This window comes from Herpailurus yagouaroundi, unplaced genomic scaffold (assembly GCF_014898765.1).
Source record: "Herpailurus yagouaroundi ecotype Mexico unplaced genomic scaffold, PumYag 140, whole genome shotgun sequence".
Classification (NCBI taxonomy): Eukaryota; Metazoa; Chordata; class Mammalia; order Carnivora; family Felidae; genus Herpailurus; species Herpailurus yagouaroundi.
The window spans coordinates 80,550,152-80,577,093 of record NW_024412395.1 but is presented as its reverse complement, the minus strand read 5'-3'; the positions used below and the strand labels follow the sequence as shown (position 1 = coordinate 80,577,093).

The following is a 26,942-nucleotide window of genomic DNA, read 5'->3' as shown; positions in this document are numbered from 1 at the left end:
GCCCTTCCTTTGGCCTCAGTTTTATTTTTACTTTCTAGAACATTTGGTGTCATTGACCGTAACTGTCTTGAAGTGTTCATCACCCGTGGTTTCTGTTCCACAACGTCATCCTGCTTCTCACCTCTCCCTCCGACAACTCCACTGTTTACTTCATACTTCTCAAGGCTTGATCTTAACCCCCATGTTTCTCCACGTTTCCTCTTTTGAAGAATGCCCCTCCCCTTTCCTTTTCATTTATCATTTACTCATGATATCTTCATTTTACAGCATCAGATTAGCAGAAATAGAAATATCACCATCACTTAATACCCAGTAAAGAGGTATAAAATGCGATTCTCTGTGCTTTGGTGGTGGTGTACTCCAGAATAACCAGCCTGTATTATTATTGTTATTATTTCAGAGTAAATGTTTAAATGTTAGAGCATGCTTGGCTTAATGAGTTTGCTAAAAATCTTTGGTACAGCTACCTCTATTTTTTGCCAGTTTCCTTGTATCTTCCTTTGTTTTGTGTTCCTGTTTGCCTAGGGCTGTTATATGCTGGAGACAAACTGGTGGAAGTGAATGGAGTTTCAGTTGAGGGACTGGACCCTGAGCAAGTGATCCATATTCTGGTAAGAGTCTTCTGTTTGCCTTCTCCACGACTCAGTGCAGTGCTGTGGCTGACCTGAGCCTGTCTGGCCCACGGTGTGTGTGCTGAAACATGAGGGGGGTTTGGTCCTTTCTCCAGACCCCCAGACCTTTTCTGTTTCTGCTGGGAGACTTCTCTTGCCAAGCTGCTCTTTTGGCCTCAGTAAGGCTCTGCCAATCCCCCCAGCCCAGGCTCCTTGTTGCCTGAGTTGCTCCTTTGGAAACTGAAGCTGGGGTGGCCAGAGTGAGACTCTGGAGGAGTGTCTGAACCCGAGCAAATTACCTTTGCTCCCCTAACATTTTTATACAGCTGAAATCTATTCACCGTCTTCCTTGAGGTAGCTTTGGGGTAGAAAAGATGTCAGGGGAGGCTACCCTATGGGAGGGGGAGTTCCTTGCCTGTCTTGCCCACCGTCATTGGTGGTTGAAACTGGGGATTTATGACCAGTTTATGGTTTAGGTTTCTTTTAGGTCCCATTTCCACTTTTCAAACCTTTGCCTGAATCACAGTCCAGCTGTCATAGCCATAGTGGTATGCCCCCCCACCTTCCCCATGCACACCCCAAGTGTGGGGGCTGACATGGATTACTATTTATCATAGTGGTTCTCAAACTGAGTTTTGGGGGGAACCCTAAATTTTCATAGATGTACCTCAGGGACTACGTGAGAGGTGGGATTATAGGGAATATACTAAGCACCAGAACATTGTGCAAACCACATGCTATAAGATGCTGCACATGAGCTTTAAGGACTGTCAGTTGCAGACACACATGGCTCCACCTCAGCCATTTTGGTGCCAGCTTCAGAGCCAGGATGGTGGGGTTGTGAAATTTCTGAGGGACATTTGTTCCTCTCTGGATCTCTAATACCTGCCACAGTGCACGTGACAGGAGGATCTTGCCTTCTCCATAAGTCTAATAGGTTCTCTGTCTTCAAAATGTTTGAGGGACCCCCTTCCCACCATGAGCTTAGAGCTTGTCCATCCCCCCAGAAGACTTGGGAGCCCTCTTCTTCCCCATCAGACTGGGCTGCCTGGCACAGGAACAGGTGTTCGGGAAGTAATTACTGACTCAAGTTTGAGGAGGGAAAGTCAGATCAGGACCTCATCTCCTTCCCCAGTGTCTGTGGGAAGAAGACCTTGCTGAATAAGGTCACAAGATGGAGTGTTCCTGGGGGAGGCCAGGCCTCGGAGTGGGGTTTATAGCAGGCCAGGAACTCTGGAGCCCCATAGCAGGGCAGAAGCTGAGCTAAATTTCTTCCTAATTTCCACTTCTGCATGGTGATATTTAGCTATTGAACCCTTGTAAAAGTCCCTGTGGGGGATGTCACCCTTAAAACTGGGCACATTGTGTTATAACTCCATCTGCTAAAATGTCATAACCCAGTGAACTCTGTGATTTGTTATTCTCCCCCCCCCCTTTGACATTTTCTAGGCTATGTCTCGTGGTACAATTATGTTCAAGGTGGTTCCAGTTTCTGCCCCTCCTGTTAATAGCCAGAAGATGGTAAGAATATACTGAGCCTTCATAATCACATATAGAAAATCCTCAAATAACAATAATAGTGACTTAATATTTTGTATCATACTACCCTCCTCTATAATGTGTTGAACATTTGTTCAATACTGTTGCACATTTTGTTTTGAGAGACAGATAGAGAGGGAGAGCACAAGTGAATGAGGGCAGAGATGGATAGAGGGAGAGAGAGAATACCATGGTGGGGGGGGGGGGAGAGAAACAGGGCTCACCTGAAATGGGGCTCGTGTTCACCCGAAGCAGGGCTTGAGCTCACCCCATGCGGAGATCAAACTCATGAAGCGTGAGATCATGACCTGAGCTGAAGTCAGATGATTAATCTACTGAGTGACCCAGGCGCTCTGGACATTTTTCAATATTGATGACATGAGAGGCAAATGAGTAAATGAATACAATAAAAGGAGATGGAGTACAAGAAGTTAAAAAGTAATATCAAGAATGGGAAACACTTGAGCAAAAACTTCTCAGTACTAAGAGATTCTGTTGGCAAAGTCACTTTTTTGGTGGATCTTAGACTCAGTTCAAGAGGCAGGTTCCCCTTTTGGAGAGTATGGGGAGGAAAGATAGTAACAGTAGGTAGAGGAGTAGAGAAATGGTTTTAAGTCTTGACAGCCCATGGGCAAGGGTTCTTTTGATGGGACCATTTTGTACCTACTGTCAGGTATATGTTCGTGCCATGACCGAGTACTGGCCCCAGGAGGATCCTACTATCCCCTGCATGGATGCAGGGTTGCCTTTTCAGAAAGGGGACATCCTGCAGATTGTGGACCAGAACGATGCCCTCTGGTGGCAGGCCCGGAAAATCTCAGACCTTGGTACCTGTGCTGGTCTAATTCCTTCTAACCACCTTCTGAAGAGGTAAGGAAATTCTTACTCCTGGACTCAGGACTGAACTATCAGGACATAAAATGTTTCTCAGGCTTCTGTTATTGTAGTTAAGATTAGGTAAAGAATGACAAGCAGATAGATAAACATATACACTGGTCCAAAAGTCAACTTATCCATATGCCCTAAGCATTTTTAAATACTCAGGAGACCAGAAAAATCGTATCATCTAGAAAAGAGAGAAAAGCACTTGTGAAACTCAAACTTAAAAAGATAGTTCTAACTCCCTCTATTAATCATTCAGGCCTGAATTGAAACGTCAGTTATTGAATCTGAACCCACGCTGTCATCTGTGTGTCCTTGAGATCTGAGGGAATTAGTAAAGATAGAAAATAGAAAAGGGTCCAAGGCCCAGCCAATGTTAGGAAATCGAGAGGAAGAAAAGGAACTAGCAAAAGAGATTGAGGAGTGACCAATGAGGCGGGATGAAAATCAGGACAGTATAGTGTCTGACCAACCACATCAGCTGCTATAGAGAGGACTGAGAACTAACCATTGGATTTAGCAATATGGCAGTCATAAAAGCAATTTGAAGAAATTATGGCATGAGACATTTTAGTACAAAGCAGAGCAGAGCAATGGGAAAGTAGCTGGAGAGGAAAGGGGAGTGGTGTGAAAGAACTTTTTTAGATGAGGTACATAATGCTCGTAGGAACAGTCCAGTGAGAGGGAAAACTTTTATGACAGAGAAAAAGAAAGGAACTGCTGTTGTCAATGTCCTTGAGCAGACAGACGGAGACATGATCTAGTACAGTTGGACAACACAGGGGTTAGAGGTGCTGACCCCCTATGCAGTCAAAATTCTGCATATAACTTCTGACTCCCCCAAACCTAACTACTAATAGCCTACTGTTGGCCAATAATATAAACAGTGGATTAACACATATTTTATGTTATGTGTATTATATACTGTATTCTTATAATGAAGTAAGCTAGAGAAAAGAAAATATTAATAAGAAAATCATAAGGAAAGGAAAAACACATTTGCAGTACTGTACTGTGTTTATTGGAAAAAATCCATGTATAAGAGGGCCTGCTTAAAGGTCAACCATATACAAGTAGAGGCGTTGGCCTTATACAGGATCATAAACAGTAATAGTAACAGCAGAGAATCCAGACTGTGTGGACATAGTTGAGGGTGAGGATATGGCGAGAGCTTGTGGAAGTTCTCTGATTGCTGTAAGCTGAGAGTGAGGGTGGGTAAAGAAATGCTGGGAAAGAGAGAGGAAGAATGATGAAAACATGTACCTCTCCTCATGTCCATGGTTGGGGAAATCCGCCAGCAGGAAAGAAATCAGCAAAAGCTACTCAACACAGCTATTCCCCTTCCCCCAGAGCTTGTTTACCAGCACACAGCTGGCAGTGGAGAGGAAACAAGCCACCTCTTAAAAGATGCAGGGGAGCAGTTCCCTCAGGAGACCTGGGATTTGGTTAGAGCAAGAGGGCGAAGGGCTCACCTACTCACAGTAGGGGCTGAAGTCTGGGAGGCTTTGTTGAAGACTGACTTCAACTTCCATGGGGTGTGTGAAAGGGCTTCAGGGAAGGCGGGTGGTGGACAGAGCCTTACAGGGATTAACATGCAGAGGATAAGGGATGACCCAAGCTTTGGGGGACTGACATAAACAGGGATAAAGGCTTTACAAGGTTAGTCCTTATGGTCTCAGGGCAGAAAGCAGTGAGGAGGCTCAGGTAGGGGTCTTGCAAGGAGCCCACAGAAATGATAGGCTTATTGGATTAGCGCACAAATAAAGGATGCAGAAGGAATTGAAATCCACGTGTCTCTAAGGGATTGAGCATCAACAACCTGGGAGGGGAACCGGAACATGCTATGAAGATTCAGAGACCAGGTGAAGCAGGCTTACCCACTGGAGAGGCAGGGGCCTATGGGTCAGTCGCTGAAGCTCTGGGGCCTGTAGCCAGGTTTTTCAGTCTAAGAGTTGCTCTGAAAGGAGCCTATAAGACAGGAAAAACGTGATAAGAAAACCTGTATATTTGGAGAATATTTGACAATGTGTTTGGAGAAGAAATCTCCCTTTTCACTTGGGTAGAAGCAGCAGAATTCTAAGAAGCACTGGATCTATTTCACCTGAGTTAACCTGAGTTGATTTTTTTTTTTTCCTCATGGTGTATTTCTTTGTGCATAGGAAGCAGCGGGAGTTCTGGTGGTCTCAGCCATACCAGCCTCACACCCACCTCAAATCCATCATATGTGAGTGTGCTGATACCTCAAACCCAGCGTGTGCATCATGGGGAAGCCTGCTCCTTCTCTCCCAGGGCTGGCTTCCTGCCCAGGAGAGGATCTGTGACTGTCCCCACTGCCCAAATAAGCTCCTAGCAGCCATCTGAAATCCTACTCTGCACCTTCATGCCTTTGGATTTATAAGATTTTTCAGTTTATAAAAATGCAAATGTTCCTGTGTCGGTGATACCTTCTGTGATGGCCCCCCAACTCTGAGTGCCTCGAGGTCTTTACAGCTAGCTTATACATTATACATATGCTGGTGAACAAGGCTGCACACACAAACCTTCATGTGGGCTCTATACAGGGGGGTTAAATTTCACACTATTCAGAAGCTCTGATGAACAGTCGTGTAGAAGCTCTGATGAACAGTCGTGTGTGCATTTGATGAATAAACATGGGGCTGAATTATTACTTAATCAATGCAGTTTCCTCGCTAGATGGTAATATTCAAACGGCAGTGGGGGAATGGTTAGTAAAGGTATCCATGGTGGCAAAGCTTGTGAACTACTTGCCACCTGAAAAGAGGGGCTGCAGCTTGGCAGAGCTCAGCTGGAACTGTCTGAGCAAGGCCCTTTCAGAAATTGCCCTCACCAGGCCACCCCCCCCCCCCGAAAGGAAGTAAGGTTGGGGGTGCCAGGAGGGAGGGAGAGGGACCTGAACGGGAGGCTGCAAGGGGACTAAAGCAGACAACAGTGTCAGTGTCACCAATTGGCCCATGGCAAGTCCTTACTTTATTACTGGTCTAAGCCCAAAATTAGTTTTTCTTCTCTTTTTCTCTTGAAAATTTATGATGGCAATCATAGAGACATTTTTGAAAGAAGAAAACTCTCTTATAATTCCTTCAGAGTGGCAATGTTTATTTATTTATTTTTGAGAGAGAGAGAGGGAGACAGAATCCCAAGCAGGCTGTGCACTGTCAGCACAGAACTGATGTGGGGCTTGAACTAAAGAACCCCGAGATCATGATATGAGTGGGAATCAAGAGTCGGATGCTTAACCAACTGAGCCACCCAGGTGCACCTATCTTTTTTATTTAACTTAACATTTTATCAGAAACATTTTTCATGATGTGATCTTTATAGTGATATTTTAGTTATTTCTTTGTGTTTTGAAAAAGTTTTTTACCAAACCAGATTGAGGTACTTCTTTAATTCAGTTTCCTATTTCATTTCTCAAAGGCACATTGAAATGCTAATAAAGCTTCTTTTTAAAAAAATTTTTTTAATGTTTATTTATTTTAGAGAGAGAGAGAGAGAGGGGCAGAGACAGGGAGACACAGAATCCGAAGCAGGCTCCAGGCTCTGGGCTGTCAGCACAGAACCCGATTCAGGGCTCAAATTTACAAGCCATGAGGTCATGACCTGAGCCAAAGTCGGGTGTTTGACTGAGCCACCCAGGGGCCCCACTAATGAAGCTTCTAATCAGCATCTGGTAACTAGTAGGACCCCTAGTTGATGTTTAATTGGCTCCTGTAGCCTAAGTGTGATTTACATTAGACTTTTGGAAAAGCCCATCCTGAAATATGGTTTGTAGCCCCTATTCTTATACTCACAAATCTCTAAGTCCAGGAACTTCAAGGGTGGAGCCACTGACTTAATTGGTCACTTTTCATAGGGTTGTTTCTCATGGAGCATGTTCAGTTTCTAAATTATTAGATCATTCCTTTTCTTTTTAACTGTTTTAGATGATGCTGTAATAAGTATTATTTTGTATCTTTCTGATTAATGTTACCATAGAGGGGAAAAATCTCAGGAACAGGTTATTAGGAGGTATGGGCACTTTTATTTAACAAGACTTACTGAAAAATTTGCAGATGGCTATCATAAATATATTACTAAAGATGCTCACACAATTAAGTTGTCGCTGTTCTGTCTTTTTTCTTTCTTTCCTTCCTTCCCTCCCCCTTCCTTCCTTCACTCCTTCCTCCCTTCTTTCCTTCCTCTCTTCCTCCCTCTCTCCCTTTTATGCCAGTCAAGATTTGAGTTCCTAAAATATTCTGAACTAAGTGCATTAATTCAGAAATTAATAGAACACAACCCTTATAGAACTTTAAGGAGGGAAGGGAGTGGGATTTGCCAGAAGCAAAATCCCCATTTCCAACAAGATTCATAAATGTATTAGTTTCTATAGGATACGTATTTATCATTTCATTACTAAATCTCTACCAAATTTCTATAGATTAAGCCTAGAACATTAATTAAATGATTTTGGCACTTTGCTTTTCTTATTATAAGTTAATCTGAAAAACTGTAGCATTAACTATTGTGCTCTCTCTCACTCTCTCTTTTTTTCCCCACTTTCATTATTTGTCTGTATCCAGCAATTTCTATGGAAGAAGGTAAGAAATAGTATTTGAAAAAAGAAACCCTCATCTCCAAAGTCTTGTAGAACTTTTGTATAGTTTTGTTAATTCACTTCAATTCAGTTTAGCTATTTATTAAGCTCTTCCTATATACCTAGTAGTGTTCCAATCACTAAGATCTTAATTTGTCAAAAGATGTCAGTCAAAAGAAAGCACACATGATGTAATTGTCCTAACACTGAGAGGAATAGGAGAAAATAGAGATAACATTTATATGCAGCACATGGTAAAAATTCAATAAAAGTTGTGAAACTGGCTTGCTGTTTTGTGTCAGCTGTTTTACACACACTGTCTTAAAAATAACCCTGTAAGGAATTCGTGATTGTTCCCATTTTATGGATGAAAAGATTGAAGTCCAAAGAAGGTAAGAGTATTGCCAGATGTTGCAGGCAGTGTAGTCTGGATTGAAGCTTCTGTTTCGGAGGCAAATGGAACCTCCAGTTATTACTTCTCTCTCCGAGCCCAGACACCCAGATGACTCATTATGATGCCACACAGACACTTACAAAAGCAAGAAGGCAAGATGCTATCTGCTTGTGGAGGGGAAGAGAGGCTAGAAGAGCACTCCCCTAAGCACCCCCACAGCTCAATCATGAAACTGGAAATGGGCAGGTCTTTGGAGAGGCGGGGTCTCTGAGGTCTTGGTGGGTTACAAGCCCACTGTCTTAATCTGCTCAGGTGGCCATAACAAGATACCACAGACTGGGTGATTGACACAACAGACACTTTTTTTCTCACAGTTCTGACAGCCAGAAGTCTAAGATCAAGGTTCAGCCGGTCTGGTTTCTGATGAGATTTTCTGGCCTGCAGATGACTGCCTGTCCTTTTGGATTAGGGCCCCAATCAATCTTATGACCTCATTCAACCTTAAAGGCCCTGTCTCCAAATACAGTCACACTGGGGGATAGGACTTCAAGATATAAATTCGAGAGGGATACAGATCAGCCCATAACACATACCCTTTGCCAATAGTGTGGAATTGTTGATTTTGAGAGAATAAAATCAGTGTCTGTCTTGGATCCCAGGCTTGCAAGTTAGACAAATCAGGGCTACTTGTGCTATTACTGGAAATTCACTCGTGTAATTCCTCTGTAAAACAGGAATAATAATAGTAGTTTTCTTTGATAAAAAAACAAAACATAAAACCTCTAGTTATGTCTTAGGAACTAATAAATTCACTGTTGTTATAAAATACTAATCTGAAATATAATCTCTGAATAATTATAAGGAATTGAATGGCAGCTATGTTACTTGTTTATCTGTGCCCCTACCTCTATAAAACAGTATTATTTTGTAAAAATTTTTATATTGCATATGTTACTTAAAAACCGTAGTTAATGATATGGTCTGTAAGAAGGTGGTGATAGGTTTATTATGTGACTTGATAATATTATAGCTTATTATACAGATAATTACTTGCACTTTTGGAACATGATAAGACTTATTTATTAAACCACTATTTATTTCTCACCTAGGAAGTGCTGGGCACTATGGTAGGCACAAGATGTACAGTGCTTTCTGAAAAAAAATTATTTTTTCAAAACATACATTTACATTAACCATTTTCATATTAAAAGGAAAATTCAGTTCAACTTAATAAATAATTTGTCATGTACCTATTCTGCGCAAGACACTGTACTAAGCTCTGTAAAATATGTAAAAATTAGCAAGACAGTTTATGCTTTTAAGGTACTATCTAGGAGGGCAAATAAGACAAATACTCAAATGGTTGTATTATATTACACCTATATATTAGAATAGATGTGTAGTAGCAGGGAGTTCAAGGTAGTAGGAAGAAAATGCTATGCAGTTCATGGCAGAGATAATCATTTTAGTTAATGTTTGAGATGGACCTTGAAGCATTACAGGCAAAGGGGACAGCATAAGCAAAGGTACAGAGGACTGACTGATGGTGGCTACTCTAATGGGAATATAAGATATGTGAAGGAAAGAAGTGGACAATAGCCTTCAAAGTTGGGTTTGGGTCATGTTGTAGAGGGTTTTGAATATTAGGTGGGGTTGGCTTTAAAAGTTATGGTCTCTTATTCTCTCATATATACCCTAGTTAAAGGTAAAAATAGTTAATTTTTTAACATTATTTTTTATATATTATAATATATATTATTTATTTATTATTTATTATTTTAACATTTATTGAGTGCTTACCATACACCTGAGCTTTTCATACACTATCTCAGTTTATCCTCACTTACATGGGAGGTGTTGCTACCGTCTCCATTTATAGATAGAAAACTGAGGCTTGAGGTAAACTAATTTGTCCGTTCATAAAGCCAATGCTTTTAAAATGTTAACCATTTTATGTTATGTTGCCTTCTATACCATAGATTTTCATTGAATATGGTGGAGCCCTTTTTATCTCTCCAAGTGAGCAAGCATAAGGAATATGCTTGTTGTAAGAGTAACATTATTGTAAGGTGGTCTGAGTTTTACTGACATAAGCCTATACGTTGGGAAACTCATACATTTTAAGTTCTATTTTTCCCTTACTGTCCTCTTTTATAGAAGATGACATGAAGATTGATGAGAAGTGTGTGGAAGCAGGTAACATTTCCTTTTGATAGAGTTACCACCAGGAGGAATATGAAGCACTTCAGCAGTAGATTCTCTGACGCAGAGTTGGCCAAATGGGGCCACAGGTTTCCTCTGGAAGAAATGTGTAAAATGAATTCCCCTGCGCCTGCCTTTTTCTATGGCTCTGGCACTTGGAAGGGAGGCACAGCTGTGGGAATGTCTCCAGGCTCCAAGACCAACCTTCCACTAAGTGTTCTAGGAAGCAGTGTCTTAGAAATGATCACCGGAACATTCAGTAATACTCAGGTGTTACATTCAGTAACATTCAGGTGGAATGTCTGGAAACCACCATGCTTTTGTGAAATACTATAAAATACTGAAATGCCAATTTTTAAAAAGCGACATATAGTTTTTGTTATTGTTTGGTACCATCTTCTGGTGGATTCTAGTATAGATAAATAGTAGTGGGTTTCAAATTTTTGAGAAATATATGGAAACTTTTTACATTTCTATACTTAATTTTTTTTTTTTTGTAAATTGGGAAAAGGTTTTCCAAATTTAGTGGCATAATGAAGATTGGCTCAAGAATCACCAGAGTATTGTTGGGACAGTAGTTGGAGAGTCCTTAGTCAGATAAGTGAATTTGTCTTGGCTTTCTGGGCTAATCTAGTTTTTAGAAATTAAAGAACAATATGAAATCTTTAAATTGTGGATATTTTAAAGATTCACATATACTTCCCAGAACAACTACAGAATAATGCTGACACCATATTTATTTTGCCAGGTACACATTCGGGTTTTTAAAAACTTACAGTAATATTAATTTCTTTCTATAATTTTAATTTACAATTTTTATTAGGTAATACATTCACATATTTTATAATTCAAAAACTACCAAAGTATAGAGTTCCTCTCTTTCCCTTCTCCTCTACTCAGTTTTATTTCTTGAGGCAATAAATGCTCTCAGTTTCTTCCTGATCCCTCTAGACATATTCTGTGCATGTAAAAGCGATGATGTATATTTTTTCTCCTCTCCCTACCATTATCCTTACCATTCTTTTAAAAATACCTTTAAAAAGAACACAACAACAAAAAAGACTTTTTGATGGTACACTATACACACTCTTCTGTCCCTGGCTTTTCTCCTTAGCATCGTATATGATTCCATCTTGGTACATAAAGAGCCTCTTCCTTTGTTTTTAACAGCTTATTGGTTAAATAAATTATTGTGCATTTATATAATCACTTATCAGTAGATGTTTGAGTTATGTCCAGTCTGTTCTATTACAAACAATGCTACAACAAATAGCTTTGTAAATATATTGTTCCACATGGTATGAGTAAACCTTAGATGCAGTATCGCCTGATCCAAGGACACAAGCATTGGTAATGTTGCTATATATTTCAAATTGCTCTCCCTCTACATTCTAGTTTTGTAATCCTTAATATCTCTTTAAAATGCTAAAAAGAACTGTTTCAACTGAAAGTTGGTTTACATAAAATCTTTCCTTATCGCCTACACAAGCCTATGCAATCAAACCAATATACTCACTCTCCTTGCCACATTCCTGTTGCTTATGGTTCCTCCCCACCCTCTACCCTGCCCCAACCTTCAGTCAGGGTGCATCTCTCCTCCATCTGAAAGCCCTCTAATAGCAAAGCTGTGCACTATCTGACAATCCATTGGAGTTTCCTGTGACATTCTACCTTTCCCTTCCCTCTGAGCCTCTTTTACATTTTATTTAGTCTCTTTTATTTTATTTTATTGATTATAGCCTCATACAGCATACCTGCTTATTGTCATAGCCCAGCTACTTAATACCACATATCTCATTTAAAAGTTCAATATGCCATAGAGACACCACTGACTTAGCCTTGATTCAGGAAAGATTTTTAGAAGTTAGTGTGTATGCAGAAGCATAGGGTCAGGGAATTCATCTGTTAAAGTACAGGCTCAGTATTGATAGTAATAAAATGACACTTTTGGTTTTTTTTTGTGTCCCCATGGGAAACCATAGATGAAGAAACATTTGAATCTGGTAAGTAAAAAATGAATATTTGGTATTGATTTTTAAGAGTGTATTCCAGATATTGGTATAATTTAAACACACATTTAGGGATATGATACAATAATTGTTTAAATACCTCAACAGTATAATTGTGAGATATTATAAGCTTCACCTTAACCAGTGCTTCTTTTGGGGCATTTTGGAGCTCTTTGGGATCATTTTTTGGTTGTCACATTGATTTGGGGCACTGGCCTTTAACTGGTAGGACTCAGGAATGCCAGATGTCCTGCAGTGTGTGAGACTATCCTGCATAATATTTTTAATGTCCTATTGGACAAAACACATTACAAATATAAATGAGCAGTTCCTTAACACACAATAGTGATATACATTTTCATAAGACATAACATGAAAAGCTCAGTTGTTTAGAAGACAGTCACTATGGAGAGAGACAGTTGAACAGGATTAAAGAAATTGCCTTGCCAACTATTGAATAATTTACTCCACACATTCTGTCCGCTCCGTACTGATAGTAAATAAACTAGAAAGTGAAGTATCTATGCTGATTGATTGTTTTCTTTTACTTTAAAATGTTATTTGTTATTATTGATGACATATGGTATCACCAAGTGTGTGATACCAACATCAGAGTAATGTTGACATCATTAGTAATGAAATAGGTCTCACAGAGTATTTTGAAAACTGGCAAACTTTTGGAGCATGTTAACATTACTCAACTGCTCCCAAGTGTAGTTCCTCCTTTTCTCCAGTTCATCAGATTATAATTGCTTTGGTATATTATCCCTACTTCAATTAAGGCAATTTCCCTTTTATATACAAGTAAACCTGGTCTGTCATTACTTATCAGAGCACTTTTTATTTCAGAATTTACTGTTACTTTGCCCTTCTATTTTTCTATACTTCATATAAGGAATATTTTCACTTCCTTTAATCCATGCTTCTTCATTATAAGTGGGTATAAGCATCTAATAGTTTCTTATTCATAGTTTCTTATGTCTTCTAGAGAAGTCATGCCTGAGGATTAATATTTTGAAATACACATTTTTAAAATATAAATGAATTCTTTTTAATTTTTTTCTTTATATTACAGTTAGAGTATTGCATTGGTTTTTAAAATTAAATGTACAATAGATTATATTAATTTGATTTCATAAGAATCGAGAGATTGCTACAAATATTGGTTATAAAAAAGATGGCACTAAGACATATGGAGTTGAGAACTATGCACCTAAATTATTTACTTACCATTTATGTTGTTTCTAAGTTTTCTAGTTTTGGGGATGCCTGAGTGGTTCAGTCAGTTAAGCATCCAACTTCGGCTCAGGTTGTGAACTCACAATTCATGAGTTTGAGCCCCCATATGGGGCTCTCTGCTGTCAGCACAGAGCTCACTTTATATCCCAGGTGCCCTTCTAAGTAAATAACTCTTGATACTCATTCATGATGCTTAATTCTGTTACTTAGAGCTCTTAGTGGGCAGTTACATTTCTTCAGTTTTGATCTCAACTCTTTTCTGAATTTAGTGTCATGTGACCTTGAATTTCTCTGGGAGGTGATGATATAATCTAATTAGGAATGCCAATTAAAAAAAAAGTAACAGAAAACATGGATATTTAAGATATCTAGAAAACAAAGAAAACAGCACACTTTGTGTTTAGTTCCCCTTGTCTCCAATGGGCTGGCTGGAGATGGACATGTGTCACTGGACCCAGTGAGGAGTAAAGAATGAGGATGCTTAGGCTAGAGGCTGCTGCAGCACCTCTGGAGCAGCAGCATATGGCCTCTGGGAGCGAAGGAGAGAGGAGGCTCAAATCAGTTGCCTTCCTATAATTTCTCTCTCTCAAGCCCCATTTTAAGCCAACCAGTGGAGAGGAGTCTTCATAGATAAAATCTTCAGGGAGAATGTAGATAAGTGACTTGCAGAACAAGTCATAGTCCTCAGAGCAGTACAGTCAGGTCCCACGAGTTCCTGAGTCCCCAGTTGTACGTTGTTCATTTGCCTTGCCAGACCTACCCAGGTTACAACTTTCTCTAAGAGAGACATAAAAGCCTCATTTTTGTAACTTGTTTTTAGTGGATGGCCAACTCAATCTTCTCAAAGACTTAACTTTTTCATGTCTGTTTTTTCACTTATCCAAATATCCAGAGGAGCTTTCAGAAGGTAATTGTTTGTTTTTATTTCCTGGGTAAGCCAAACAGAGCTATATTTAAGATCTTTCAGTGCCTCCATGTGCATACTTGACAGGATACACTTTAAGATAAGATGTATTTTGAGGGTGAAAGCAGTGATGAGATATTCCATTTCATATAAAAACATTTAAAAGTGAACAATGAAAGTAGTTAAGCTTTATGAATATATTCCTGAGTAAACATTTCCTTTTAAACTTACTGACGTATTTCAGTGCTTACTTAATAGAAGATGGAATTAATTTTGGTGTGTTTTCTTTGTATTTTAAGATGTACATGAAAAAAAGGTTAAGAAGAAAAGGTTGTATATGTTAGTTCATTCTATGAACAGTGGCTCTTTACATAGTACTTCAATGATCAGAACAGAGTTGCATAAGTGAAAAGGAACATCTATTAGTAAAAAGTAACTTGAAAATGATATTTTTATAACATTTTTTTTCCTGGAGTTTATATGAATTTTTCTGAGACTGCAGTGGAAGCAGAGACAGGAGTTTAAATAAGTTCTAGATGCTTCAGAGCCACTGGGATCAGTTCTCCTCACTCTTGTTCCTCAGATTTTTGGACAGTCAGACACAATTGGCAGCCATAGAGCAAATACTAATTTTATACAGAATAAACCATTTTATCAGGGAGAAACTTAAAACCCCCCTCCAACAAAGGGATTAATTAAAGGTCCTGCAGAATACCATTTCCACAAGTTTAAGCCAAAGCCAGTTCATCTGTTTCCTGTTTTAAGTCAGTTTTCTTTGGGGATGTTTAAAAATGTATACCAAATTTTTGTTTTGACTATGGCTCAATATCTTTCTTGTAACTTTAAACAAGCCTAAAATAGCTCTTTGTTTTAATTATACTTGACAGAATATATTCTGTGTATTGCTAAAATTCTGGAGAGTATTTCTGCATAGTTTGGGGCATGTGATAGGCTGCAGAGTGCTTAGGATATTCTTTAATAAGCCATTCAGGATGAATTCAGCTGTGCTGACATCTACTGAAAGAGCGTCACTTGCAGATTTGAAGATAATTTCATGCATCTGTTCTAAGTAAACTTCTCTTTCTCCTCCTCCACATATTCTGTTCCTGCCATTCTCTGTGTTTCAGACAAGGAGGAATTTGTTGGCTGTGATCAGAAGTTCTTTATTGGTAGGTGATGATTAATAAGAGGTGGGTCTTTGTCACTTGTTAACTTTTTAGTCATACCATCCTGACTCTCTTCTGAAAGCTTCTTTTGTTGATGGACATTTCCAAACTTGTTCCTTGTTCTGGTTTCCCTCTATCCCCCCAATTTTTTGGGGGGGTTAGTATTCTGATGTGTTGATCATTCATCATAATTCATCTGGTTTCCACTGGATATCTCTTATTATTCAGCAAACACAAATCTTTTATTTTCTTCCAGACTGTTTCATGACATATTTGTCTTACTCTAAAGAGACCAATTGTCTGACTACCAAACTTAACTTTGATGACCACATTTCTATATTCTGTCAATTTGGCAGAGGTTTCTGAAGGACCCCTTTAAAGGCTCATGTAAAACCACACTGGGCCTCCTTTTCCATGAGACAGTGGGGCAACAGCAGGATCTATAAAGTGAAATGTTGGTTCCCCGGGCCAAGATGCACATTAGAATCATTGAGAGAGCTTAGAAAAACAACAACATGGGACCACTTTTCTGTATCCCTTTGAGGTTAACTCAGCCCCAACGCCATTAAGTATGCTAAAAGGGAAGGCATCCGCACAAAGGTGGGAAAGAAGCAGCCTGGGGTGGGGCATCACTGAGCAGTATTAGGAGAACGTTTATGCAGGGGATGATGGTGGTCCGGTACAGGTTGTCAGAGCCAGAGCAATGTGAGGAGGACAGCTGCCATCACTTGGGTTCTGACACCTCACAGCCTCTACAAAGATGGCCTCCTCACCTAGCTTGGGTTCTGACACTTTCTGCCAGGTTGCTGACACCATCCGTCCCCATCCTGCACAAGTGCTCTTGACTAATAAGTAAATGTATTGAGGACAATCAGTGTCAGGTTTCTCACTGAGAAACATACAGAAAGTGGGGAGGTGGTGGTGGCTGGAATAAATCCCGCAATGTCGAGGTGGCTTTGTGGGTATTGGTGTGAACTCATGGTGTTCGACATATACAGATACAGATATAGATGTGTGTGTGTGTGTGTGTGTGTGTGTGTGTGTGTGTGTGTGTTTATACATATACATATAGTCCCTAGCTCTACCTATTGAAAGGACCTGGGAACAGCTCTTTTTTTTTTTTTTAAATACCAGAAAGCTCTGTGATTCAGCGGGCAGGTTAAACAGGATTCTAGGAGTTCAGAAATCATGGTTAAAGCGTCCAACTCTGCCACTGAGGACATAGTTGTGAGCAGCCCCTAACCCATGTCTTAGTGTATCCATCTGAAAAATGTGAGTGATCAGCCTGCTCCCCCATTTCTATCCTGGCCCAAGCCACTATTCTCCCTCATCTGGGGCACTGCAAGGGCCTCCTAGCTGCTCTCCCCTGAACCCACACTTTGCATCCTCCCCAAGCACCAGAGGAATTCTTCAGACACATAAATCAAACCATGTCACACCCATTTCTCCACCACCCAGTGACTTTTCATCCCATTTGGACCACAATCCAACACTCTGCTTCCTCTCCAACTCCACTTCCTACCCTTCTCCCTACTGCTCAGGACCCTGCCCTACTTGAGCCTTTCTGTGCTTCCCCAAACACTCCTTTCTCTGCACCTTAGCAGTTGACGTTCCCTTCGCTTGGGCTGCTTTCATCCCCAGATGCCTCCTGACTGGCTCCATTACTTTATTCCCATGTCTGCTCGATGTTACCTTTTCACACACACTTTACTTGAATTCCCTCACTCCCCATGAAGAAACACCCCCATCACTCCACTGCCCCTTCTTCTAAGCACTTATTTTTGTTGATGTGTTTACTTTTGTTTCTCCTCCTCCATAAAACGTAAATGTCATGAGGAAATGAGTTTGATTTAGTTGACCGCTAGAACCCCAGCACCTGGCACATGGTGGGCACAGGGTGCAACTTAGCGGCAACATGTGGGGGCATTTTGTTATTTTTCCCTCTGTTCTCTTCTTATTTTCTACCTTTAGACAGACGTGATTATGTTAATTAACACTTGCTGGTTGCAGTCACTGCAGGCGCCATCAGGCGGGGCAAGAGAAATAATCTCTCCTACCTGGATGTAACATCCTGTGCGTTTCCACCCTCCCAGCTGGCTTCCGCCGGAGCATGCGCCTTTGCCGCCGGAAGTCTCACCTGCGCCAGCAGCACGCGGGGGTCTGCAGTGCCAGCGGCTGTCTGAGCGCGTCAGGCGCCCCCTACGAGGAGGTGGTCAGGTACCAGCGACGCCCTTCAGACAAGCACCGCCTCATAGTGCTCGTGGGTACGTCTCAGGAACTGTGTCTCTCCTCCCCCATAGTGAACTTTTCCTTCTAGAGTCAGTGGTTTTGTGTTGGGAGTGGTGGCAAAACTAGAATTCTTTAGGGACGCCAATATAAACACTTAAAAAAAAAAGCCTGTCTTATATGTGTGTTTATAAATAAAACTTTATTGTCTCATGCTTTTATTGTTTACAATTAAATGTGGTATGCCATGATATACTGGGGGTATTAACAGGTTGTATTATGAAATTTTGTTTTGTCTTTTTTTGACCTGTTTTGAGTTTGTTCTGTAAGCATAGGTGAGTATTCCCCCAGACTGCATTAGCAGTCTGTATTAGAAATAAAAATCCTTGGGGTGCCTGGGTGGCTCAGTTGATTAAGCATCTGACTTTTGATTTCAGCTCAGGTTGTGATCTCACAGTGGTGGGATTGAGCCCTGCATTGGGCCTCCACTGCAGAGCATGGAGCCTGCTTGAGATTCTCTCTCTCTTCCTCTCTTTCTGCCCCTCCCTTCCTCTTGAATGTGCTCTCTGTCTGTCTCTCTCTCAAAATAAACATTAAAAAAACCACAGTTTATTAAAAAAAAAAAAAAAGGAAATAAAAATCCTTAAGACCTATTTTCCTAAGAAATTTGTAACCACCTTCTTCAGAAAAATGTTTAAAGTTTTCTGGACTATATATGGTGCTAAAGAACAGGGCAAATACAGTACTGGGGTGACGTGCTTTTGTGACCAAGAGCTCTGCAAAGCTGGTCCCTGCAGCTGTAGTAACTAATGTCTTGCTGCCATCTCTGTGTATTCCAACTGTAATCAGGGGAGGCCCCTGTAGAGCAGAACAACATGCCCTACAGCCGGGACCGGCTACATAATTTGCAGAGCTCAGGGCAAAATGAAAATACAAGGGCTTCTTGTTTAATGATGATTAAGATTTCAAGAAGGCAAAAGAAGAGTATTAAAGTGTAGTATGCTAAGTGTAGTATGCTAAGCCTGGGCCCTATGTAATTGCATGAAGTCAGCTCTGACTCCAGTTGCACACAGAGTGTTGACTCAACTATCTATCAGGAAGTATGTCTGGGGGCCTCTGGGTGGCTCAGTCTGTTGGGCGTCTGACTCTTGATTTTGGCTCAGGCCATGGTCCCATGGTTTGTGGGTTCAAGCACCAGGTCGGGGTCTGTGCTGACTGTGTGGAGCCTGTTTGGGATTCTCTCTCTCCTCTCTCTGCCCCTCTACCACTCACTCTCTCTGTCAAAATAAATAAGTAAACTTAAAAAAAAAGGAAATACGTCTGAATTCTATAAGTCATGGGACCCATAATTATAGGGGCTGATTTCTGGGTTGTGATGTGATGGAAACTTCATTTGACAGGAAAGGCAGATTGTCTCAGATTATCTGAAATGAGGCCAGAGAATTTTCAGTGTCTGACATTAGATGAAGGTTGCTGAGGTGACTGGTTCCTGCAATTCCCCAGCTTATTTCTGGAATGTTGAAGAAGTGTGGGTTACTCCATGGGTCACCAGGAAAATTCCTAAGAGCTTTCTGGAATTGTTTCAGTTTGTGAGAAACTAAAAACATTTACCAAAAAATTTGCTCTCAAGTTTTTTCAGTAGAAGAACTGAAATGATGATTTTACCACATAATCATATTTATTCACATCTTATAATTTCTGCATGTGACTTTCTGTATTTAGGACCTTCGGGCGTTGGAGTAAATGAACTGAGAAGACAACTTATTGAACGTAATCCTAGCCATTTCCAAAGTGCTGTGCCACGTATGTGTAGTTTTTCTTTCCTAGCAGTTCATGTTTCGGTAAAACTGTCTTTGTCTCTGCAGATGCACTGATCTCAGTTAACTATGCCATACCATTTTTGTTGTAAAAATATATCAGACACTAGGAATAGTCCTTGTATAATATTCCTAACTATATTTATTTTAATAGAGGGAACTGATTTATTGACATGTAGGCTTTTAAAGGGGGACTTTGTCTCTTTTCCATCTCTCAATGACTATATAGATGACTCTTCAGGAAAACTAATATTTAGCAATAATAACTAACATTCATTAATTACTTACCATCTTCCTGGCACTGTGCTTGGCTCTTTAAATGCCTTATTTTATTTTGAAACTTTCAATATATACAGATATAATTTTATATAAGTCTGTATATGTGATTATATCATCCATGGCAGGAAAGAGCATGTGCATGTAGGTTCTTCCTCTTCATCTGAATGCAAGAGAGAGGAACTTAGAGAAACCACTTAAGAGCTTTGCATGCGTTCCCTGCAGTTTGGGGGGCATGGAAGACTGATGTCAGAATTATACCTGAAAAAATGGAAAGAGTTTAAAGGAGTGGCCAATGGCTATAGTCTGGGAAGTAGCTACCCTTTGAGAAATCACAAGTGACTAGCTGGCATAGGGATGGATTTGAGATACTCAGTGGCAACGGTGGTGGTGATAGGGTTTGCAGAATAACCCAATGCATCTTCTAGGAGAGCAGAGCCAGATTTAAATATCTACCAGATTTAAATATCTAAGAGGAGCCTATAGTATCCAGCATCAGTATCAGTGAAGTGAGAATTTTCCTGCTCTTTCCTCTCCTTTCTGCACTGTAGCCTTGGACAGTTAGAAAGCTGGAGAGGAATAGTAGAGAGGCAATGAAAGGGAGGAGAGGAATCCTATTCCCTTTCCTGACTTTGGCTTCTCTGACTGCAGGCTTCCCTGCTTGCAGCAAGTCTGAGCCAGGTGTGTGGAGGAGAAGCCTAAAATAATCATAATTTTGATTATTACATGGGAATGGAATTTTATTAGATCAAGACTGCATTTGTGGTACAGGTGATGGTGGCCTTTTTTTTTTTTTTTTTAACCTAAGAGTAATGAGAAGAGTCCTGATAACTGCTTAGATTTTCATCCAGGACCAGGAGAAGGTCTTGTCCCACAGAAGGCAGTAGGTGACAGAAAAAGTTGCTTTATAGGGGTGCCTGGGTGGCTCAGTCAGTTAAGCGTCTGACTCTTGGTTTTGGCTCAGGTCATGTTCTCACGGTTCGTGAGTTCAAGCCCCACATCAGGCTCCGCGCTGACAGCATGGAGCCTGCTGGGATTCTCTCTCTCTCCCCCTCTCTCTGCCCCTCCTCTGCTCTCTCTGTCTCTCAAAATAACGAAACTTAAAAACAATTTTTAAAAAGTTGCTTTATGATCATATACCATAGGTTGTGCTTTCCAAACACTGTTCACATGTGTAAGAATGGACATTGATCTCCAACATCCAGTGTTTATAGCAACACTACCAACAATAGCCAAATTAGGGAAAGAGCCCTCATTCCACTCATATGTGGAATTTAAGAAACAAAACGGATGAATGTAGGGGGAAGGGAAGAAAAAATAAGATAAAAACAGAGAGGGGGGTAAACCATAAGAGACTCTTAAATACTGAGAATAAACCAGGGGTTGCTGTAGGGGAGGTGGGTGGAGGGTGTGGGTTAAATGGGTGCTGGGCATTAAGGAGGGCACTTTTTTGGGATGAGCACTGGGTGTCATATGTAAGAGATAAATCACTGAGTCCTACTCCTGAAGCCAAGACTATACTGTATGTTAACTAACTTGAATTAAAACAAAACCACAGAAGAAATCACCATTTTTCAATAATCTGGATAAAAATAAAATGCCCATGGAACATAGAATAATTGTAAGCAGTATAGCTAGTCATCATTCAAGTGAGAAAATGTTGCCCATATTTTGCTTTCTAAATTGAGTGAATAGTTTTAATCTTAAAATGAATACATCTAGTTATGCATTAGTTCACAGATTTTAACCTACCATATAAAACATAGTCCAATAGAAGCCACGGAGAATTAGTAATCTTAGGTTTATATTTACATAATTTATTATAACCCGAGAGTATAGTGTTTTACCAGAATTTTTTTTTTTCAGTACAAAGCTATAGGAGAGGTGGCATAACTGTAGAAATTCTAAGTATCATGGGGCGCCTGGGTGGCGCAGTCGGTTAAGCGTCCGACTTCAGCCAGGTCACGATCTCGCGGTCAGGGAGTTCGAGCCCCGCGTCGGGCTCTGGGCTGATGGCTCAGAGCCTGGAGCCTGTTTCTGATTCTGTGTCTCCCTCTCTCTCTGCCCCTCCCCCGTTCATGCTCTGTCTCTCTCTGTCCCCAAAAAAATAAATAAACGTTGAAAAAAAAAAAAAGAAATTCTAAGTATCTGCAGAGAGCCTTGAATAAAGAAAAAAAAAGATGACTCTCAGATGACATTTGTTTTTTAAACCTCTTGAATGTCCAATACTCCTTTTTCATTTAGGTTCTATGTCAAGTTCCTGCTTTGTCATTTCCATGTGTTGATATTATCAAGTGTTCATATATTTCATTCTTAAACTTTGTCAAGTACAAATGCAAATATGCCATTTTTTTTATGAACAGGGAGAATTTGTGGCAATGCAGATTAAGGGACTAGAAGCTTTGTGGTATATATAGGACACAGAGTTGGAACTGTGGTTCATTCATCTGTGTGTTCTAGGAAACTAAGATATCCAGAACAGAGGCACTCAGTACATGTTCGTTGAATAAATAGATGAACAGAAAATGAATCACTTTCAGTTATTCAATGAGCTCCTGTGTTCTATACCAAGTACTATTTAACTTGAGGAATCTATAATAAAAAAATGGGACTGAATCCAGACTCCACCAGTCTTTCCCTTCTGGAGTTCCCTAAAACTAATCACCATCTCCCTTGGCTATCAATGCATTTGGGCAAGACTGCAGACAGACTGTCATGGGCTTTCTCCTTTCAATTCAGAGACAATCTGGTGTAGCAGAAAATATTAGTCTAGGAGGAGTCAGAACACGTAGGTTCTTGTTTTCAACTTTGCTTTTTCATTAGTCTTGTGTACATGAGCAAGTTACTCTCTAAAATCTTCAGTTATCAGTAAACTATGGTGATGAAATAGCATTTCATCAAGCTAGCAGTGTGAGCAATGAAATGAGATCTTGGGAAATGCATTATCTAAACATAAGATATGCTACCTGGGGGCCTTTAGGCATCTTAGGGCTCACATATAATTCACTCATGCCTGTTTTTTAGTATGAGCAGCTATCCCTTAGGGTCTCCCCATCCTAGCTCAATACCTAATACATTCGTGTCCACACTGTGATTACTTAATAAAGATTTATAGATGAACTGATTTTGATGAGAACTTCTATTTTCTTATCACCAATTTAGGCTCCGTCTTTTTGGTTCTAGCATTTTATTTACCTGTTTATGTATTCATTTATTTACTTTGATTAGAAATATTTATCCAAATGTATATTGGTAATAAACCAAAACATTTCAAAGATTTGAAAACATTTTTTTAAATTCCGTTTTTTGATAGATACTACTCGTTCCAAAAAGAGTTATGAAATGGATGGACGTGAGTATCATTACGTGTCAAAGGAAACATTTGAAAGCCTCATGTATGGTCACAGGTAGGCTATACATTCAGAATCTGATTCTTACCTTTGGTTATTTTACCTTCAAAATACATGCCCCATTTTTATGCATTATCCAAAGCTTCTGGGGCAATTCCTTTTGTTTCTGAAGAGTTAAGCAAGGAAATGCAAATTGATCAACTACTACACTAACTTATTGGGTTGGGAGAGGGAGCAGAACTGAGTTGCCAGTCTTAGAGACTTTGGAGAAATAGTTGAGTCCTAGATCTCCTAATATTTTTTTTCTCCTATTGATTTTCTCCTATTGATAATTCTTCTTGTGCTACCGAAGTCCACATATTTATGTTCTATCTTGTTGGAGTTTATCTTCATGTTACTATAATAGTATTTTACTTGTAGAAAGAGTTCTTGTTTTCCTTGTGGCACCCTTGCAGGATGCTCGAGTATGGTGAATACAAAGGCCACCTGTATGGCACCAGTGTGGATGCTGTTCAAGCAGTCCTTGATGAAGGAAAGATCTGTGTCATGGACCTAGAGCCTCAGGTAGGTCTATGGTGGAATATTTCCCATCTCCCCAAAGTAATGAATGAATGTCTTGCATTTTGTGCATATTGCTGTAGATCATAGTTGAGACATTTTATTCTTTTAGCCTTTTAGGGATAAGACCACTTACCATATCTAAGGACCAGGATCTTATGTAAAGGAACAGTTGCCAATATCTTGTCTTTAGTTAGGGAATGAGTCTTGCTTCTCAGATACAAAAAGAGAACTGAGCTGGTGGCTATAAAGAAAAGTTAGAATCCTGTTTTGACTTTGATCACAAAGGCATTAAGGAAATTTGTGGAGAGAATAAGATGTTGTTTTACACAAGGAGGTGAGGTTCCCATGTTGTCATATCTGTAGCTACCTCTATGAGACTATATGTGGAGTGAGGCAGGAGTGAGCAAGTTAGGGTAAAGAACACACAATGTGTAGGCTCCATTTTTTGATCCTTGTATTTTGTGGGATTTTTTTTTTTTGTAGTCATTTTAAATATACCATGTGTACTAAAGAGAATCAGGGGATAAGACAATTGTTCTTACTTGGGTCAAGGCTGGTGGTCAGTGTGAAGATGTCAGTAGTATCCAATATAAGATAATAGCCAAGAGGAAGGGGAAGTGAGGGTGAAACAGAACTGATCCACCTGCAGAGTTTGTCTTTGCCTCTTTCCCATGAGATTATTTATAGGATCCTATTCTCAGATTTCATAAGGGTGTCATGACTAGTGAGAGGAAGAGCCACAATTTAAACTTAATTTTAATCCTAGAACCCCATCTCTTAATTATTAAAATTTTTATTTTTTAGAGTTGAGGACTTGAGGGCAAAGGAGAATAAATAAAAATAAATTGGCTGAAAATAATTGCTAATTTCTGGTCTTAGAAATTTTGAGAACATTCATGTTGACTCTAGGAAATTAAGATTTCTGTTTTTAAATATGAACCTATTTTTTGTGTGTAGTGTATTCAAATAGCTCGAACCCATGAACTAAGGCCCTATGTCATATTTATAAAGCCATCTAACATGAGTTGTATGAAGCAGTCTCGGAAAAATGCCAAGATCATTACAGACTACTTTGTGGACATGAAGTTCAAGGTAAGATACAGAGAAAATAGACACATGCATTTTTTTTTCTAGTAAAAAAATAATCACTGTATTATTTTCACAACATTCCAGTGTTAAGGAATGTGATTTTTGTTTCTAATGAATAATGAAATGCCCTATGGTTTGTCCTTTTTACTGGATATCATTTGTAGATATTAAAATAATGTTTAATAAATGCTATGATACTATTATTTTTTTTCTAGTCTGGCTTAAGTTAAAAAAAAAATGACCTCAAGCTACAGTTTGCAAAGCCACATGGAAACTGGGTGTGCACAAGCCTGATGTTTATATTTTATTATTTATCTTATGAAAGAGTTTGAGAAGTTACTTTTAAAATGTTGTAGTGAATATATCTTATATGTAATATGAGTTATCTATATAAAGTATATTTCTAAATGCAAATATTATGTATTAATGATGATGGAAATAATAGAGGGGCCAAGACAGGTGGGATTTATCAGTGAACTCTTCCTGGAATAACTAGTTTCTTTCCATTTTATTTTTTTCATTAAATCTACCTTAACTATTTTAAGTCATCATATACATTCAGCAAGGTGTATAAATCTTATGTATAACAGCTTAATGAATTTTTACATGTGCATATACCCAGATAACCATCACTTAGATCAATATATTACATCCACTTATTTTTTTGTGTATATGGTAAAAAACACATAACATAAAACTTAACATCCTAACCATTTGTAACTGTACAGTTTAGTAGTGTTAAATATATTCACACTGTGCAAGAGATCTCTAGAACTTTTTCATCTTATAAAACTGAAATTAAATATAAAGAATACGTCATAAGTTTGCATGTCTCCCTTGCATAGGGGCCATGTTAATCTGTATTGTTTCAAATTTAAGGGGTGCCTGGGTGGCTCAGTCGGTTGGGCGTCCGACTTCGGCTCAGGTCATGATCTCGCGGTCTGTGAGTTCTAGCCCTGTGTCGGGCTCTGTGCTGACAGCTCAGAGCCTGGAGTCTGTTTCAGATTCTGTGTCTCCCTCTCTCTCTGACCTTCCCCCATTCATGCTGTCTCTCTCTGTCTCAAAAATGAATAAATGTTAAAAAAACTAAAAAAAAAAACAAATTTAATATATGTGCTTCTGAAGTGAAAAACAGGTATATTTGTATAATCCTTTGTTATTATTTCTGTCTTCATATTTTTTTAAGTGACTACTGTATGAGAATCTGATTCTTCAGTTTGCGTTTCAGACAGTGGAGTCCATGGATAAATTCTCTGAATCTCATAGGCATTTAAAATTGTGTTCTCATTTTTATGGCAAGCTAAACAAATCAACAAAATTGTTTCTGGATCATGAGTATTGTCATCTTGTAAAGGAGTACTGCCACAACATTGCAGTGCCTGCATTTGTATTTGTGTTTATTTTTTACTTTATTTTTTAAGTTTATTTATTTACTTTGAGAGACAGAGAGAGAGAGAGTGCAAGCAGGAGAGGGGCAAAGAGAGAGGGGGTGAGAGAGAATATGAAGCAGGTTCTGCGATGTCAGCGCGGAGCCTGACCTGGGACTCAAGCTCACAAACGGTGAGATCATGACCTGAGCTAAAAAACCAAGAGTCAGATGCTTACCAGATTGTGCCACCCAAGCTCCCCCCTATTTGTTTTTTATGATTGCACTGTCAAAAAGCTGTACTGTTTTAATTGTTATGGACAAATAAGAAAATAACAGCAGTGAAGTTAATGCATTAGTTCCGAGGAAGGCCAAATGACTCTCACTAAATGAACATTTCACAATAGAGGAAATCGATATCAAAAGTGAATTAAGTCATGGCCTCATGAGGCAAAGGACAATTAGGGTATGTCTAATTCAATAGAACCAGGTCACCATCTTCATGTTGAAAGTGGCAGAATGATATCATTCTTATCAGTATTTAGTTGTAGAAACTGTATTTTACCTTCTAAAATTTCATTTGAAATTTATGTGTAAGTTTTACTTATATTTAACTGGTAAATTTCATTTTCTTTCTTTCCCTTTCCTCCTCCTCCTGCTCTTCCTCCTCTGCCTTCTTCTTCTTCTTCTTCTTCTTCTTCTTCTTCTTCTTCTTCTTCT

General features: G+C 39.5%; 1 protein-coding gene and 1 pseudogene across 5 annotated transcripts in view; one reads left to right on the top strand and one right to left on the bottom strand.

The window, feature by feature from the left end:
* The window catches only part of MPP4 (MAGUK p55 scaffold protein 4), a 68,261-nt gene that overhangs the window by 15,716 nt on the left and 25,603 nt on the right, over positions 1–26,942 (top strand). For all 5 annotated transcript variants that reach the window (XR_005790465.1, XM_040475862.1, XM_040475863.1 and 2 more), the window contains 14 exons: positions 526–611; positions 2,061–2,132; positions 2,824–3,020; positions 5,192–5,256; positions 7,610–7,627; positions 10,175–10,213; positions 12,202–12,222; positions 14,360–14,374; positions 15,499–15,540; positions 17,631–17,801; positions 19,486–19,566; positions 23,170–23,263; positions 23,662–23,770; positions 24,725–24,859. Coding sequence is in view for 4 of the 5 variants with exons in the window: in XM_040475862.1 (XP_040331796.1) it covers positions 526–611; positions 2,061–2,132; positions 2,824–3,020; positions 5,192–5,256; positions 7,610–7,627; positions 10,175–10,213; positions 12,202–12,222; positions 14,360–14,374; positions 15,499–15,540; positions 17,631–17,801; positions 19,486–19,566; positions 23,170–23,263; positions 23,662–23,770; positions 24,725–24,859 (1,145 nt within the window). In the remaining variant the exon portion in view is untranslated. The remainder of the gene's footprint in view (positions 1–525; positions 612–2,060; positions 2,133–2,823; positions 3,021–5,191; positions 5,257–7,609; positions 7,628–10,174; positions 10,214–12,201; positions 12,223–14,359; positions 14,375–15,498; positions 15,541–17,630; positions 17,802–19,485; positions 19,567–23,169; positions 23,264–23,661; positions 23,771–24,724; positions 24,860–26,942) is intronic.
* LOC121031154 (uncharacterized) lies at positions 25,657–25,756 on the bottom strand (annotated as a pseudogene).